This window comes from Mastigoproctus giganteus, chromosome 5 (assembly GCF_048544385.1).
Source record: "Mastigoproctus giganteus isolate SK-2022 chromosome 5, ASM4854438v1, whole genome shotgun sequence".
Taxonomy (NCBI): Eukaryota; Metazoa; Arthropoda; class Arachnida; order Uropygi; family Thelyphonidae; genus Mastigoproctus; species Mastigoproctus giganteus.
In genome coordinates, this window is record NC_143579.1 from 239,326,215 (window position 1) to 239,340,215 (window position 14,001).

The following is a 14,001-nucleotide window of genomic DNA, read 5'->3' on the forward strand; positions in this document are numbered from 1 at the left end:
ATGAAATATCACCAAAAGGGACTAAAAAGAACTAAAAGAAAACAAAATAATATACTGACCATTATGCCCCATATCGACAGAGGACCATGAGGCCAGTAATGGTCATGGAATCGCATTTCAATTGCCATACAACTGAAAGGTGAACAGATTGAAGGACCAAATCACCTCTTCCTCCTCCTCTGATTGATCCACAAATGCAGAGATTTGCATAGTGGTGGTCCTTATGCAGCGAGAAATAAACTCGCTGCATAAGGAACGAAAATGGTACCGCTAAATTATTATATAATTGGCATTTTTTTAAATTTAAATTAGAATTATTATAAATTGGATTTAAAGCTCTAAATTATTTGGGGACTTTCAGCTACAGTTTCCGTCTTGTTACCTTTACTTTCCTCTTCCTGTTGATTTATTTTTTATGTTAACTTTTGCTCTACAGTTTTTTGCCATACTGCTGACTTATGTTTTATTTTTATATTAATTATCAGTTATATATATTATATAATATTGGCGTAAGCACACCATAGACCAGTGTTTCTCAATCTTTTTACTCTCGTGGCACATTTTCCAAAGAAGAAAAATTTCGCGGCACACTAATGTGACGCAGCACACCCTTTGAGAAACACTGCCATAGACAACTCTTAAACAAAAAAAATTACGTTAATAGTGTGAAGGGCATAATTTTATCTGTATCTCCTGAAGAAAGAGCGCAATATGAGATACAGATAAAATGATGCCCTTCACACTACTAACGTGGTTTTTTTGTTTAAGAGTTGTCTATTGTGTGTTTACGCCAATATTGTATAGATTATTTACTCTTAAAGATATGATGCCTTATTGCATTTAATTTTACTTAAATATTATCACGTACGCCTTCTGGCATCTCTCATATTGTGAGATTATCTTCAACTGGATTGTCATGGCTTCAATACCAGGGTACCTGCCCACTCACCGATGAAAGTCCAACAAGCCTTGAAACGGTGCCATCTGGATAGTGGTGCCCACTGAAAATAAGTAACAGTAGTCTTCTCTTTTAGTGAAGCGTTACTTATTCGAGGTAGTGCAATACATGGCAACTCATTGTGAAGGAAGAGCACAATATGAGATACAAATAAAATTATGCCCTTCACACTACTAATGTGGTTTTTTTGTTTAAGAGTTGTCTTTGGTGTGTTTACACCAATATTATATAGAATATTATACTCTTAAAGATATGATGCCTTGTTGCATTTAATTTTACTTAAATATATATATGTATATATATATAAAGGTGAGGTAATAAGGAATAATAGGAATTAATAAAATAAAAATATTAATATAATAAGAATAACTTAGTGCTATTAATCCTGTGATTTCAGCACCTTTTTTGAGGGCCAGCAGCCGAAATCAAAGGAGGAAACAGCAATAAGTGGGTATAGCCTCTGTTTCTGACATGAAATATACGCCATACGTGGTATAGGTGAAATTATTTTAAGTAGGTTTAGGTAAGTTTAAATAATTTAAAATAAAGTCAGAATAAGTAAGTTAAATTAAGATAAAATCAGTTTAAGAAAGTTAAAGTCAGATTAAATAAATAAATGTTTAATGTTAATTTTGATGGTGATAGTGCTACTCGTATATTACATATATAGGGTATCTATATGTATATAGGGTCAGCCATGTAATATACACGCAGCACTATCACCATCAAAATTAACGTTAAACATTTATTTATTTAATCTGACCTTTATTTTAACTTATATAAACCTACTTAAAATAATTTCACCTGTACCACGTGTGGCGTATATTTCATGTCAGAAACAGAGGCTATCATCATCATCATCAGCCATTTTCAATCCACTGCAGGATGAAGGCCTCTCCAGCAACTTTCCAGTTCCTTCTGTTTTGAGCACTGGCCATCCATTTACTACTCAAAAACTCATGAATTTCATCTATCCATCTCCGCCTTTGTCTTCCAGGTTTTCTTCTAGCTCCTCTTGGGTACCATTCTGTTATTTTCTTAGTCCATCTGTCATCATGTCTTCGAGCTATGTGTCCTGCCCAAGACCATTTTAGTTCTTTAGTTTTGATAAGAATGTCCTTTACTTGAGTTTGCTGCCTAATCCATGTGTTTCTCTTCTTATCTAACAGTCTGATTCCCAATATAATTCGTTCCATTCTTCGCTGTGTAGTTCTTAGCTTCTCTTCCATTCTTTTGGTGAGTGCCCAAGTTTCACTTCCATAAGTCTTGGTGGGGAGTATACATTGATTCATTATTTTACGTTTCAGACAAACTGGGATATTGCTCTTCAGTATGTGACTATATTTCCTGAATGCTATCCATCCAAAATTTATTCTTCTCTTGACTTCCAGCCATTTATCATTATTACAGCTAATAACTTGTCCCAGATAAGTATATGACTCCACCTTTTTAATTACTGCTCCTTCAATCATTATTTCCCTTTCCGTGACATACTTGTTCATCATTACTTTTGTTTTAGCCATATTCATCTTTAGTCCAAAATCCTTACTAACTGTGCATAACTGATTAAGATTTTCCTCTAATTCTTTGGGATCGTGGCTTATGACCACAATGTCATCTGCAAATCGTAAGTGGTTTAGGTACTCTCCGTTCACATTGACTCCTTTCTGCGACCAGTCTAATCTTCTGAAAGCTTCCTCAAGGGCAGCAGTAAACAGCTTCGGAGATATTGTGTCTCCTTGTCGAACTCCTTTCTCGATTTTAAATTTGCTACTGTCTTTGTCTAGTCTAATAAAGGATGTAGCACTCTCATATATTTTCTTCAAAATCATAATATATGGAGTATCTATGCCTTGTCTTTCCAGTGCCGGAAACATTGCCTTATGCTGTATGGAGTCAAATGCCTTTTCATAATCCACAAATGCCAGGCATAATGGTGTTTTATATTCATTTGCTTTCTCCATTAGCTGTGATATTACGTGAAGGTGATCCATAGTTGAGAATCCTGTCCTAAAGCCAGCTTGCTCTTTCGGTTGATTCTCATCAAGTATTCTTTCTAATCTGTTAGTAATGACCCTTGTGAACAACTTGTAGATATGGGATAACAAACTAATTGGTCTATAATTTCCAATTTCTGATTTAGCTCCTTTCTTATGCAGCAAAACTATGATTGCATTATTCCACTGCTTAGGCATCTCACCTTTTCTAATGCACTTTGTGAAGAGCCTTGCCAGTTTTTGTGTTATGTCTCTTCCTCCCAATTTTAACAACTCTACAGTAACTTCATCTTCCCCCGGGGCTTTCCGATTCTTCATTTTCTTCAATGCATGTTCTACCTCATCAGGAAGAATATCGGGTATGTCGTATGTGTTGCTACTTTGCAATCCATCTTCCCCACTGCTGGTATCATTCCCTCGCTCCTTGTATAATTCTCTATAGTAGTCTTCTGCTTTTTGAAGTATGCCTTCTCTGCTGTTTATAAGTACACCATCGCTATTCTTCAGTTTCAGTATCATTTGTCTTTCTGTATTACTGCTCATGGCTGCTGATTTAAATCCTTCGTTTTCCCTTAATGCTTGTTCTACTTTTCTTGTGTTAAATCTTCTTATGTCCTCTCTGAGTCTCTTTCTAATGGCTTTGCATAACTCAGTATACTCAATTTTCTCCCTGTCAGTGTTTTTCTTGCTCTTCATTTGTCGTCTTCGGTTCATCATGACAAGTGTTTCTTGACTAATTTTTTCTTCTTTGGATTTCTGCTTCCCTATAGGTTTCTTGGGCTTTACCACTTTCAGAAAGTTGTAATATTCCTCGTCGATATCTTGGTCCTCAGCAGTCTGCAGAAGCTCAAACTTGTTTTTAAGTTCCAGTACATACTGCTTTTTCTCCTCCTCTGTTATCTCAAAGACCTTTGTATTATTTACTCGAGTCAGTTTTTTCCTTTCCTCTCCTACATCTATATCAAGTGTACATCTTACCATTCTGTGATCACCTCCAACATTTACCTTATTCAGGACGGTAACATCATTCACAATGTATCTTCTGTTAGTGAGGATGAAGTCGATTTCATTAGTTGTTAATCCATTTGGACTCTTCCATGTCCACTTTCTGTTCACCCTTTTCTTGAAAAAAGTGTTCATTACTGACAGTCCTTGAGATTCTGCAAATTCCACAAGTCTTTCACCTCTTTTATTTCTTTCACCAATTCCAAAATTTCCTCTTTCTGCGCTGTTTTGCCTTTTTCCAACCTTAGCATTGAAGTCCCCCATAATAATAGTGTAGTGGGTTTTCTGCTCATCTAGAAGACTCTCAATTTCGGTGTAATTTCTTCAACCTCTTCATCATCATGGCTCGATGTTGGTGCATAAATCATTATAATCTTTAGCTTGTACCTCTTAGAAATCTTGAGTATTAGACTTGACACCCCTGGTGATGTACTTTTGAATTCCAAAATGTTGTTTTTAATATCTTTATGGACCAGAAACCCAACTCCACCTTCACTCCTTTCACTGTTTCCATTGGTGTACAGCAGATTTCAACTTGATAAACTTATAAATGATTCATTTCTTCTTCTTGTTTCAGCCAAACCGATGATATTCCAATTCACATTTTCTAATTCCTTTTCCAGCTCTAATATCCTGTCTTCACCGATGAGTGATCGTACGTTATAACAGGCCAGGTTCAGTTTCCGTGCATGGCAGCCTGGTCGTACCCAGAGATTATACCCACTTATTTCCTCCTTTGATTTCGGCGGCTGGCCCTCGAAAAAGGCGCTGACAGGACGAACAGCACTAAGTTATTCTTATTATATTAATATTCTTACTATTCCTTATTTGTTCACCATGGGCGATCACTGTTCCGTTCACCCTTTGTTCTCCATAATTAGCGTTACTAGTAATATAACTTTAGCACATTGCCCTTCATAACTACTAACTTATATATATATATATATATATATTTTTTTTTTTTTTCCCCCCTCCTTCTTTCTGATACTATATAAGCGTACTTCCTTGTATTGCTTGTTCAAGTTAACAGGAATCTGGGGCATCAATGTGAAAACCATTCAAGAAATGAAAAAATAAAAATGCTGATCACTCAACTAAAATATACCCAACTGTATGAACAGGGTATTGGCATTAGAATTAGCTAGCTGAAATTGCAACTGTTTCATTCTGTTGATCAGTGCATTTATTTACATATAGTTTTGTTTATTTATTTATTTTTTGATTATCCAGGTGAAGACAGCTAAAAGGATTCAATTAAAACATTGAGTTATATTCTAAATAAGATTACTTTCTTTTTTAATTTTTTAAAAAAAAACTGCTTTTGAAATGCAAAGGATGGGTGATTTCTACAATTAAGTATTTCTGCATAATGTATCAGAAAAGTTGCACAGGTTTTTGGTTAGTATTTAGGATGGTGTTTCAGTTGAAATTATTTCTTAATTTCAGTTTAAGTTGCAAAAAGATTATTCTTTTTATATACAGATGTTGTGGAGAAAGGAGAGCCTTTTGTCTAGTACAGGGGTGGCCAACTTAATTTGCGATGCGATCTACTTTTTTCCTTCAAAATGTACCGCAATCTACCATCTCAAAAATTTCATTGCACTAGGTTAAAAAAGTTAATCAACACATTGAAAAATGTTGTTCATAAATTTTAAAATTTATGCGAAGTTTGTCTTCGTGTCATCTGCCAAGCTTTCAAACATTTGCCACAACATTTTTTTATATTTGGGTACATTTCTCGGCAAACATATTTCCAAAAGTCTTCTTCTGATGATCTGGCTTTTAGGAAGATGTCGTTTCGCAATGTAATAATTTCATTTTCAATAATATTTTCTCCATGTCAAAAATCACAGCAGATTTTTTTCTGCAGTTTGTTTCGTATCTAAGTGGATGTTAAATGGATAAGAAATATATTGAACAATGTCTTCAGTTGTTTTAAAATCACTGATTCTGGTTTCAAAATCGTCCACAACATTCTCAATTTCAGAAACATATTTTTCACTATTAAATTCAAAAACAGGATATTTTTGCAAATGATCGAATTGTTTTTATTTGAAATCCTTTAGCCATTGCCAAAAATTGATATTTATATGCAGAAATACTATTAATCATGTCACCCACATTTTTATTTTTTACTTGTAATTCCAAATTCAGATCACTTAATTTACTGGTAAAATCTGCCAAAAAAGACAGATCACACAACCACTCAGTATCTTGTAGCTGCTGATAATCATCTCCCCTTTGATCAACAAATTTTTTTAATTTCATTCAGCAAATTTTGAAATCTCTGTAGAAACTTACTTTGACTCAGCCACCTCACATCTTGTGTGTAATATCAGATCTGGTTCTTTTTCATCGAGTTGCATTTTGAAAAGTCTCCTTTGAGGAGATTGTCCTCTGAGGGAATTCATGATTTCGAAAGCGATGTCCATAACATTTTTAGTATTTAATCTTTTATGTGGATACCACTTGTTGGTGGATGATACAGTGGTAACTCAAAAAATCTAGGAATTCATCATCCTTTTGGCACAATGCGATGAATCCGTTAAGATGCCCGATCATTGCTTTTAGCTCCATCTGTTATTACTGATATGAACTTAAATAGTGGTAATTTAATTTTTTCAATAAAATGTTTGAATGAGTTAAAGATATCAAGACCTCTAGTTTTTTTCTTTTAACAAAACCATACCCAGCAGTTCTTCTCTAGTGGCAGAATCATCGAAAAACATACCAACAAAAACAAGCAATTGAGCTGTATCACTGACTTATGTAGATTCATCTACATACGTCAGTGATAAAGAAAAGGACACACAATTAGCAATATGAGCACGCAATTGTTCGCTCACATTTTTACTCATTTTTTTTCAATGCATCGCATCACAGTATTTCGAGATAATTGCAAATCTCGAAGGGCATTTTTAATTTCGTTTTTGTTCTTAAAATTTTCAAAAAGAGAATCTGTTATTTCTAAAAATGCGTCTGGTGAATTGACCATCAGAAAATGATTTGCATTTTTTTTTCAAGAAGATGACTCACTTTAAATAATGCTGCAGTTACTGCTTTAGATTGTAAATTAGGTGTCATGAAGAAATTTTGTTGGTGAATAATCTAGATTTCAGTTATTTTTTCTAAGGCACTATTTGGCGGAAAATCCGATTGCTATTTACCATGGAGTGCATTGAAGTGCCTTTCTAAATTTCCTTTTTTGGGTATAGCCACAACATTGCAAATCAAACAACAACATTTTGCTCTTTTTTGTAGTATTCATTTTAAATCAAAAGGTATTAAATTAACATAAGTACTGTCCAGTTAACCAATTAAAACACTAAGTTTCGCAAACTGGAAAAATATTCTGTCTGAACAGCTAACGTAGTATAATCGATAAAGAGGATTCCCGAATGAGGAAGTTGTTTCCAAAAGAACCAGACAAACACATCACCGTCTATTGCTCTGTTTGGTTATATCCTTATAAGAATCAGTTTTGAATGCCTTTGTGATATTTCTCTAAAGCTATTTCTGGAGGTCACGACCATAAAGCGATAAAAACAATTTGCACTTTTCTGTTAGTGCAATCTAATTATAAATGGGTAGTAAACTCAAAACTTATTGCATTTGCAATAATACTGACAGCTGGAATTCTGTGGTATTTTACGTTATTATGGTGAAATGTGTTTCTCCTTCAATGAAATCTTCAATCATGCAAAAAAATAAATAAATTTTCAAAATCTGCTCTTCATTCCTATTTTCAAAGCTTCGTTAAAAATAATAAAAAATAAATAAATAAAATAATGCGCAAATCGAGGGATGACTGTATATTTAAAATTCATCGTGATCGACCAAAATTAAAGCCGCGATCGACTCATTGGCCACCCCTGATCTAGTAGATGAGTATCCCTTAGAAGGCTGTTTTATCATATCTAATAACTAAGCAATTTCCATAGATCTTTCTGAATCTTTTTTTTTCACTTATCTCCTTAGCAGTTTTTATGGATGTGGCATAGAAACCCCTCGTGCCACATTCATTGTTTGGTTTTTTTTTTTTTTTTTTTTTATACTCTTCTTTGCTATCACTTTCTGAATTTCCATATTTAATACAGGAACTCCCCAATTTACGTAAGTTTTTCATGCTGGTGCAAACAAAGAAATCGTGGAAGCATATTTTGCATCCTGTTGGAATAAATGGCGGTATCGTGAAAATATAATGCGAATCCAATAACACTTGTTTTTTTTTTTTTTTTTTTTTTTTGTTAATTCGTTCCAAGACCTTGGAAGTTAATTTTTGCTATATAACTAAGCTATTTATCTCTCTAAAAGGTCGTTTTTATGATGGAAATTTCACTACACTTTCATTGTTATTATATGTGCTTTTATAAGAATCAGTTTTGAATGCCTTTTTGAAATTTTTCTAAAACACATTTCTGGAGGTCACTACCAAAAAACAAAAACAATTTGCACTTTCTGGTTTGTTGTTAGTGTAATCCCGATAGCTGGAATTTTGTGGGTTTTTACGTTATTATGGTGAAATGTGTTCTCCCTTCAACTGAAATCTTTAATCATATAAAAGAACAAATAAATTTTCAGAATCTTCTCTTCATCCCTATTTCAATGATGAAGGGAAAGTGGCCAATGGAAACTGGCAGTGCTGGGAAACGAAACAAAATTGATTTAGAAATGGATGATTAATTAAGAAGTACGAAGCAGGACAAAGTTTTGTCATCTATTGCACGGAATTTGGTCTCGCTGTTTCAACAGTGAATACTATTTTAAGGGACAGTGCGCATATAAAAACATGTTCAAGGATCAACGTATTTCACACCGGAGACAGCAGTGATCACAAAACAGTGTTCAGGTGCTATATCGAAGATGGAAAATCAGATTCAGAAGCGAGTGCCCCTGAGTCCAATGGCCATTCAAGCAAAAGCAAGAAGTATTTATGATGATATTAAGGATAAGTATGGCGAACCTTGAGCCAAGTTTTTGACAAGCAACGGATGGTTTAATAGGTTCAAGCATCGTGCTAGTTTCCAAAACATTAAAGTTTGCGGTGAAGTCACCAGTGCTGATTCTGCAGCTGCAGGGAAATTTTGTGATGTGTTGGAAAAAGCCCCTTCTAAATCTCCACAGCCCTCAACTTCCACAGCAGCGTGCTTATCAGCTGGAGAGTTAATTCTGGCAACGATGCTCGAAAGGTAAAACTTGCTGACATTATCCCTGTCTCCTCTCTCTCTTTTTGTAATTTTGAAATTTTTGTAATTTTTCCTGCACATGAAATAAAAAAATTGAATAAATAATTCTATTTACATGTTAGTTGAACATTTCTTTTTTGCTTCTTTCAAATTCAGCACGCATAGTTAAGAGTACAGAATTTCCCTAAATAAGAATTTAGGGAAATTCCGACTTGCGTAGCGTTCCATGGAACACAAACTCTTATGTAAGTCGAGGAGTTCCTGTATCATTATCGCTTCTGCTATTTATTGCATTATGTTGATATATAATTAGATAGTATGAATCAGAGCTGTAATACTCAATATGTTCTACGTTGATAATAATATTAGTAAAATAATAAGAGGAGTTTACCTCAATATAGTACGTAGAACACTTCCGTATGATACCCTCCAGAAATTAAAACGAAAAAATCGACAACTTACCGGTACATTAAAGTAAAATATAAATAATTAAATAATCAATATAACACAATTCAAAATTGATTGAAAACAATTAAAAATCAAATTAACGCAATTAAAAGAATCTAACGAAAATATTCAAAACGATTTTCCTTCCCGAAGCTGACAACGCTTTTCGACTGTATGTCGTGATCACAGGAATGAAAATTACCGAATCGGGTTAAACCTGCAACTTAAATAGTGATTATATGTCTTCGCGCATGCGCGTAAAAGTCCACGCATCGGAGATCAAATATGGCCGCCGAACATTAACAGAATTCTTGTGTAATTTAATTTCAACGGTTTCTGCAATTAATAGTCGAGTATAATTACGTTGAACGTTAAGTATTTTGGCCTCGTTAAATAAAAAAGTATGTTTTTCGTTAATGGCATGAAAGGCTAATTCTGACGCTGCTGAACGAGAAGCACGAACTGAGGCCTCGTGTTGATTTACACGAATATTAAGAGAAAACCGCGTCGAACCTTGGTAAGACAAGTCGCAATCACCGCAAGAAATGTTGTATACCAGATCATTAATTTGTGTTGCGAACGCGGAAAGAACCGAGCGATTGTTCAGTATAGCGTGTAACTTCCGTATAGACCTAGCTATAATTTTAAATTCGGTATCTTTAAAGAATTTGTTAAGCTGTTTGTGCCACTGTTCAACATATGGGACAGAAATAAAGTATTTTTTGATATTACTATTGTTGATTGGTGTAGTATTTTGTATCCTATCCTTAGCTTGTACCCTAATTCAATTTATTGTGGTAATGGAATAACCCCTGTTTAAGAATCTGCTAGTTAATATTTGTATTTCTGAGTCCAAAGCAGAATCCGTCGTTGAATATTTATAGGCATTTAGAAATTGATTAAAGATAATCGATCTTTTGTAGGTGAACGGGTGATAGCTATTATAATGTAGAAGCATACCAGTGTTTGTGGGTTTTCGATAGATGCTAAATTTTATTTTATTCGAGTCCCGGGTAAGCGTGAAATTTAGAAAGTTTAATGACTTTGTATCCGATCTTCCCTTTCCGATGTAAATTTGAGTCTAGAATGAATATTATTAAACGAATGTAAAATGTCTTGGATAGTACTACTATCGGTAATAACTAGAACATTGTCTAAATACCTCCCATAGTATGTGATACGGGGACGAAAAGGTGTCAAATGTATCTGCTCAATCGTTGAGGGATAGATCTCTGACATTAAGCCACTCAGGCTCAAACCCATTGGTAATCCAAAAATTTGTTTGTACACCTTGTCTCGAAAGGTGATGTAGTTAGCCTCAACTAACAGTTTAATTAAGTGAAAAATTTCCTTAATAGGCAGCTTCGTATAATTAATCGGTGTCGAGTTTTTATTTAACATATCCCAAATAATATCTAATGTGTATTCAACGTTTACATTCGTATATAATGAGGTAACATCTAGTGAGAATAAATTGTCATTGTCGCCGAGTCTACAGTCTTTAAGATTATTAAATAATGTATCGTAGTTCTTAATCCCAAATTGTATAACCTGTCTAAAAGGTTTTATAATGTTATATACTTGTGTGGCTAAGGCTGAAAATGCCGAGTTCCTGTAGGAAACAATAGGTCGAATAGGAAATCCAGTCTTATGTAATTTTACCTGACCGAAAAGTGCAGGAATATTGTATGTTCTGGACTTCAATTCCTTCAACTGAACCGTAATGTAGTAATGTAGTCGTTTTTACGATACGTGGTTAACGTTTTATTGTATTGATTTACCAAATTGGTAAACAGTCCCGGGTCTACTTCACGATAAGTGGAGGTATCAGACACAACTGAATCTAACTTATTAATATAATCATGTTTATCTAGTATTACCACTGTATCTCCTTTATCTGCCCTCTGTATAATAATGTCCTTATTTTCCCGAAGTTCTCGTAAAGCTGAACTATCATGTGTATTCAATTTAGGAAGTCGCGTTTCTTTTATGTTATTTACTACTTGGTTAACTTGTTGAATAAATACATCTTTTTGTGGAACATTACGAAGTCCAAATTCAATATCAATTATTACGCATTGTTTTTTAGGCAGTTTTCGAGGTGGTAAATTATAATTTAATCCTTTGGATAAAAGTGAAATCTGGTCCTGCGATAGTGTACACAAGGAAAGATTTGTAACCTGTTGATATGTCGGTTCGTTAGATACTTTTTAACTTTATTACTTTAATTTTACTTTAATGTACTGGTAAGTTGTCGATTTTTTTCGTTTTTTCCGTTTTAATTTCTGGAGGGTATCATACGGAAGTGTTCTACGTACTATATTGAGGTAAACTCCTCTTATTTTACTAATGTTGATATATAATATACCAGAAATAATATCTTTTAATAAATTTGCTGTTATGTGATACTAATGTTTCTGGCTCCTTGTTAGTGGTTATTATTTTATCAAGGAAGTTTAATAGTTAACAAAAATTCAGGGCAAAAGCCTCAGACTGTGGGAAAATTTGCTGATATATTATTTAGTACAAATGCATCATGTTTATACACAGTAAATTAACTGAAGTTATTATAGTGGCATTGTTTTGTTACATCTCATGTTGTAATGCCTTCACAATGAGTTGCTTGTTCGGTTATACTTCGAATAAGTACTGCTTCCCCAGTAGAGAAGACTGCTGTTACCACCAACCAGACAGCCATTTCAGGGCAGTTTGGTCCATTGGTGGTCAAGTAGGTATCCTGATGGTATAATAGCTGATAAATCAGTCGTGAAAATAAGTCCACAATAACCGAATGGGCAACTCATTGTGAATGCCTTCACAAGTTGTAATGAAACGATGCCATTATAATAAGTCTGGTTAATTTACTACATATAGACAGGATGCATTGGCACATAACTTATGTATGTGTAAATTTTCACGCAGTCTGAGGCTTTTGCCCTGAATTTTTTATTAAGTTACTAAACACAGTGAAGGGGCTAAAAAGCCCTGAAATGACCATCTGGGTGGTGGTATCCACTGAGAGTAACAGTAGGCATCTCTATTGGAGAAATTACTTATTCAAAGTATAACCAAATAGGCAACTCATTGTGAAGGCATTCACAATATGAGATGTAACAAAACAATGCCTGTAATAACGTAGGTTGATTTTACTGTGTATAGACATGATGCATTTGCACTATAACTTATATGTCTGTTTTTTAAGAGTTAAGAACTTTTCAAAAAAGTAACTAATTATAAATTAGCTTTCAACACCTAGATAATTCTGTTTAAGTGGTTATTTACATTCTCTAATATCAAGTTTTGATCTCGCATTTTCCATGAGCACCATAAAATGTAAAATGAGCTTGGAATGTAGAAATTAATTTTTCTGTGAATTTTTTTGTTTATGCAGTATGTGGTAAACATCTCATTGCATTTTTCAGGTTGCTGACATGGCTACTGTTATGGAGATCATATCTATTTTGGAGAAAATTGCCATCACCAAGGATACCTTGGAAGTAAGCTGAGATTTGTTTTCATAAACCGATTGCATTCGTCACACATGGTTTCTTTTTTGCGCTTTTAAAACTTCAGATTGTACATGATGTTTTTCAACTGAGTCATAGTTGGAAAAATTCCTATGAGCCATTTACAGAAGTTAGAATGTTGAAAGAAAACCCTCTCTTAAGTGGAGGTGTTAAATTGGAATTAGGCAGTATTAGAATAACTATTGTGGGTTTTTTTTTTAAGTAAAGTTGATTTATTGGGCAGTAGTGCTCTTAGAAATACAAGCTGAATATTGTAACTACTGTATATGACTGATACTGAAATAGAGTAATTTCGAAACTACACAGGCTTGAAGTTAGTGTAGTGTTCATGGAATTAACATGATGTAAGAAGTATAAATGTGCTATTCTATACTGTTTACATTGTACACCTATATGTAAAAGATTGTACTTCGACTCCTACATTATGCTTAAGCCTCAAATAACTTAGAATGTACAAAATTTTTAAAATTACATCATTGTTCACTTACCCAGGATGAAATTTAAAACAGAAAACATTTTCTAACTCGAAAGATATGGCTAGAACATTTATTATATAAAAGAAACAACATTATTATCCTACGTTAACTTACATGCATACTGGTATGCACATTCTAGATGGAACCCATATTCTTCCACAAATTCAATACATTCCGTTTTGGTAACTGTATTCAATGAATTGAATTCAACTGTATTGAATATTGGCTTGTATATTGGCTGAAATAAAGAAGTTGCAATAAAATACTAAATTCCTGTGGTCCCTTGATCCATATAGAATATTAAAATTGGTTTGTTTTATTTTAATATGACATTACTTGGATATTAGCGAGTTCACAATGCAAGCAGTATTAAAATTAGTATGGCATCAGTGATTTGATACACAC

At 33.8% G+C, this 14,001-nt stretch overlaps 1 protein-coding gene across 2 annotated transcripts in view; it reads left to right on the top strand.

Moving 5' to 3' along the window:
• The window catches only part of LOC150086317 (uncharacterized), a 132,711-nt gene that overhangs the window by 97,854 nt on the left and 20,856 nt on the right, over positions 1–14,001 (top strand). For both annotated transcript variants that reach the window (XM_090374487.1, XM_090374488.1), the window contains exon 2: positions 13,016–13,090. In XM_090374487.1, the coding sequence (XP_090230613.1) occupies positions 13,016–13,090 (75 nt within the window). The remainder of the gene's footprint in view (positions 1–13,015; positions 13,091–14,001) is intronic.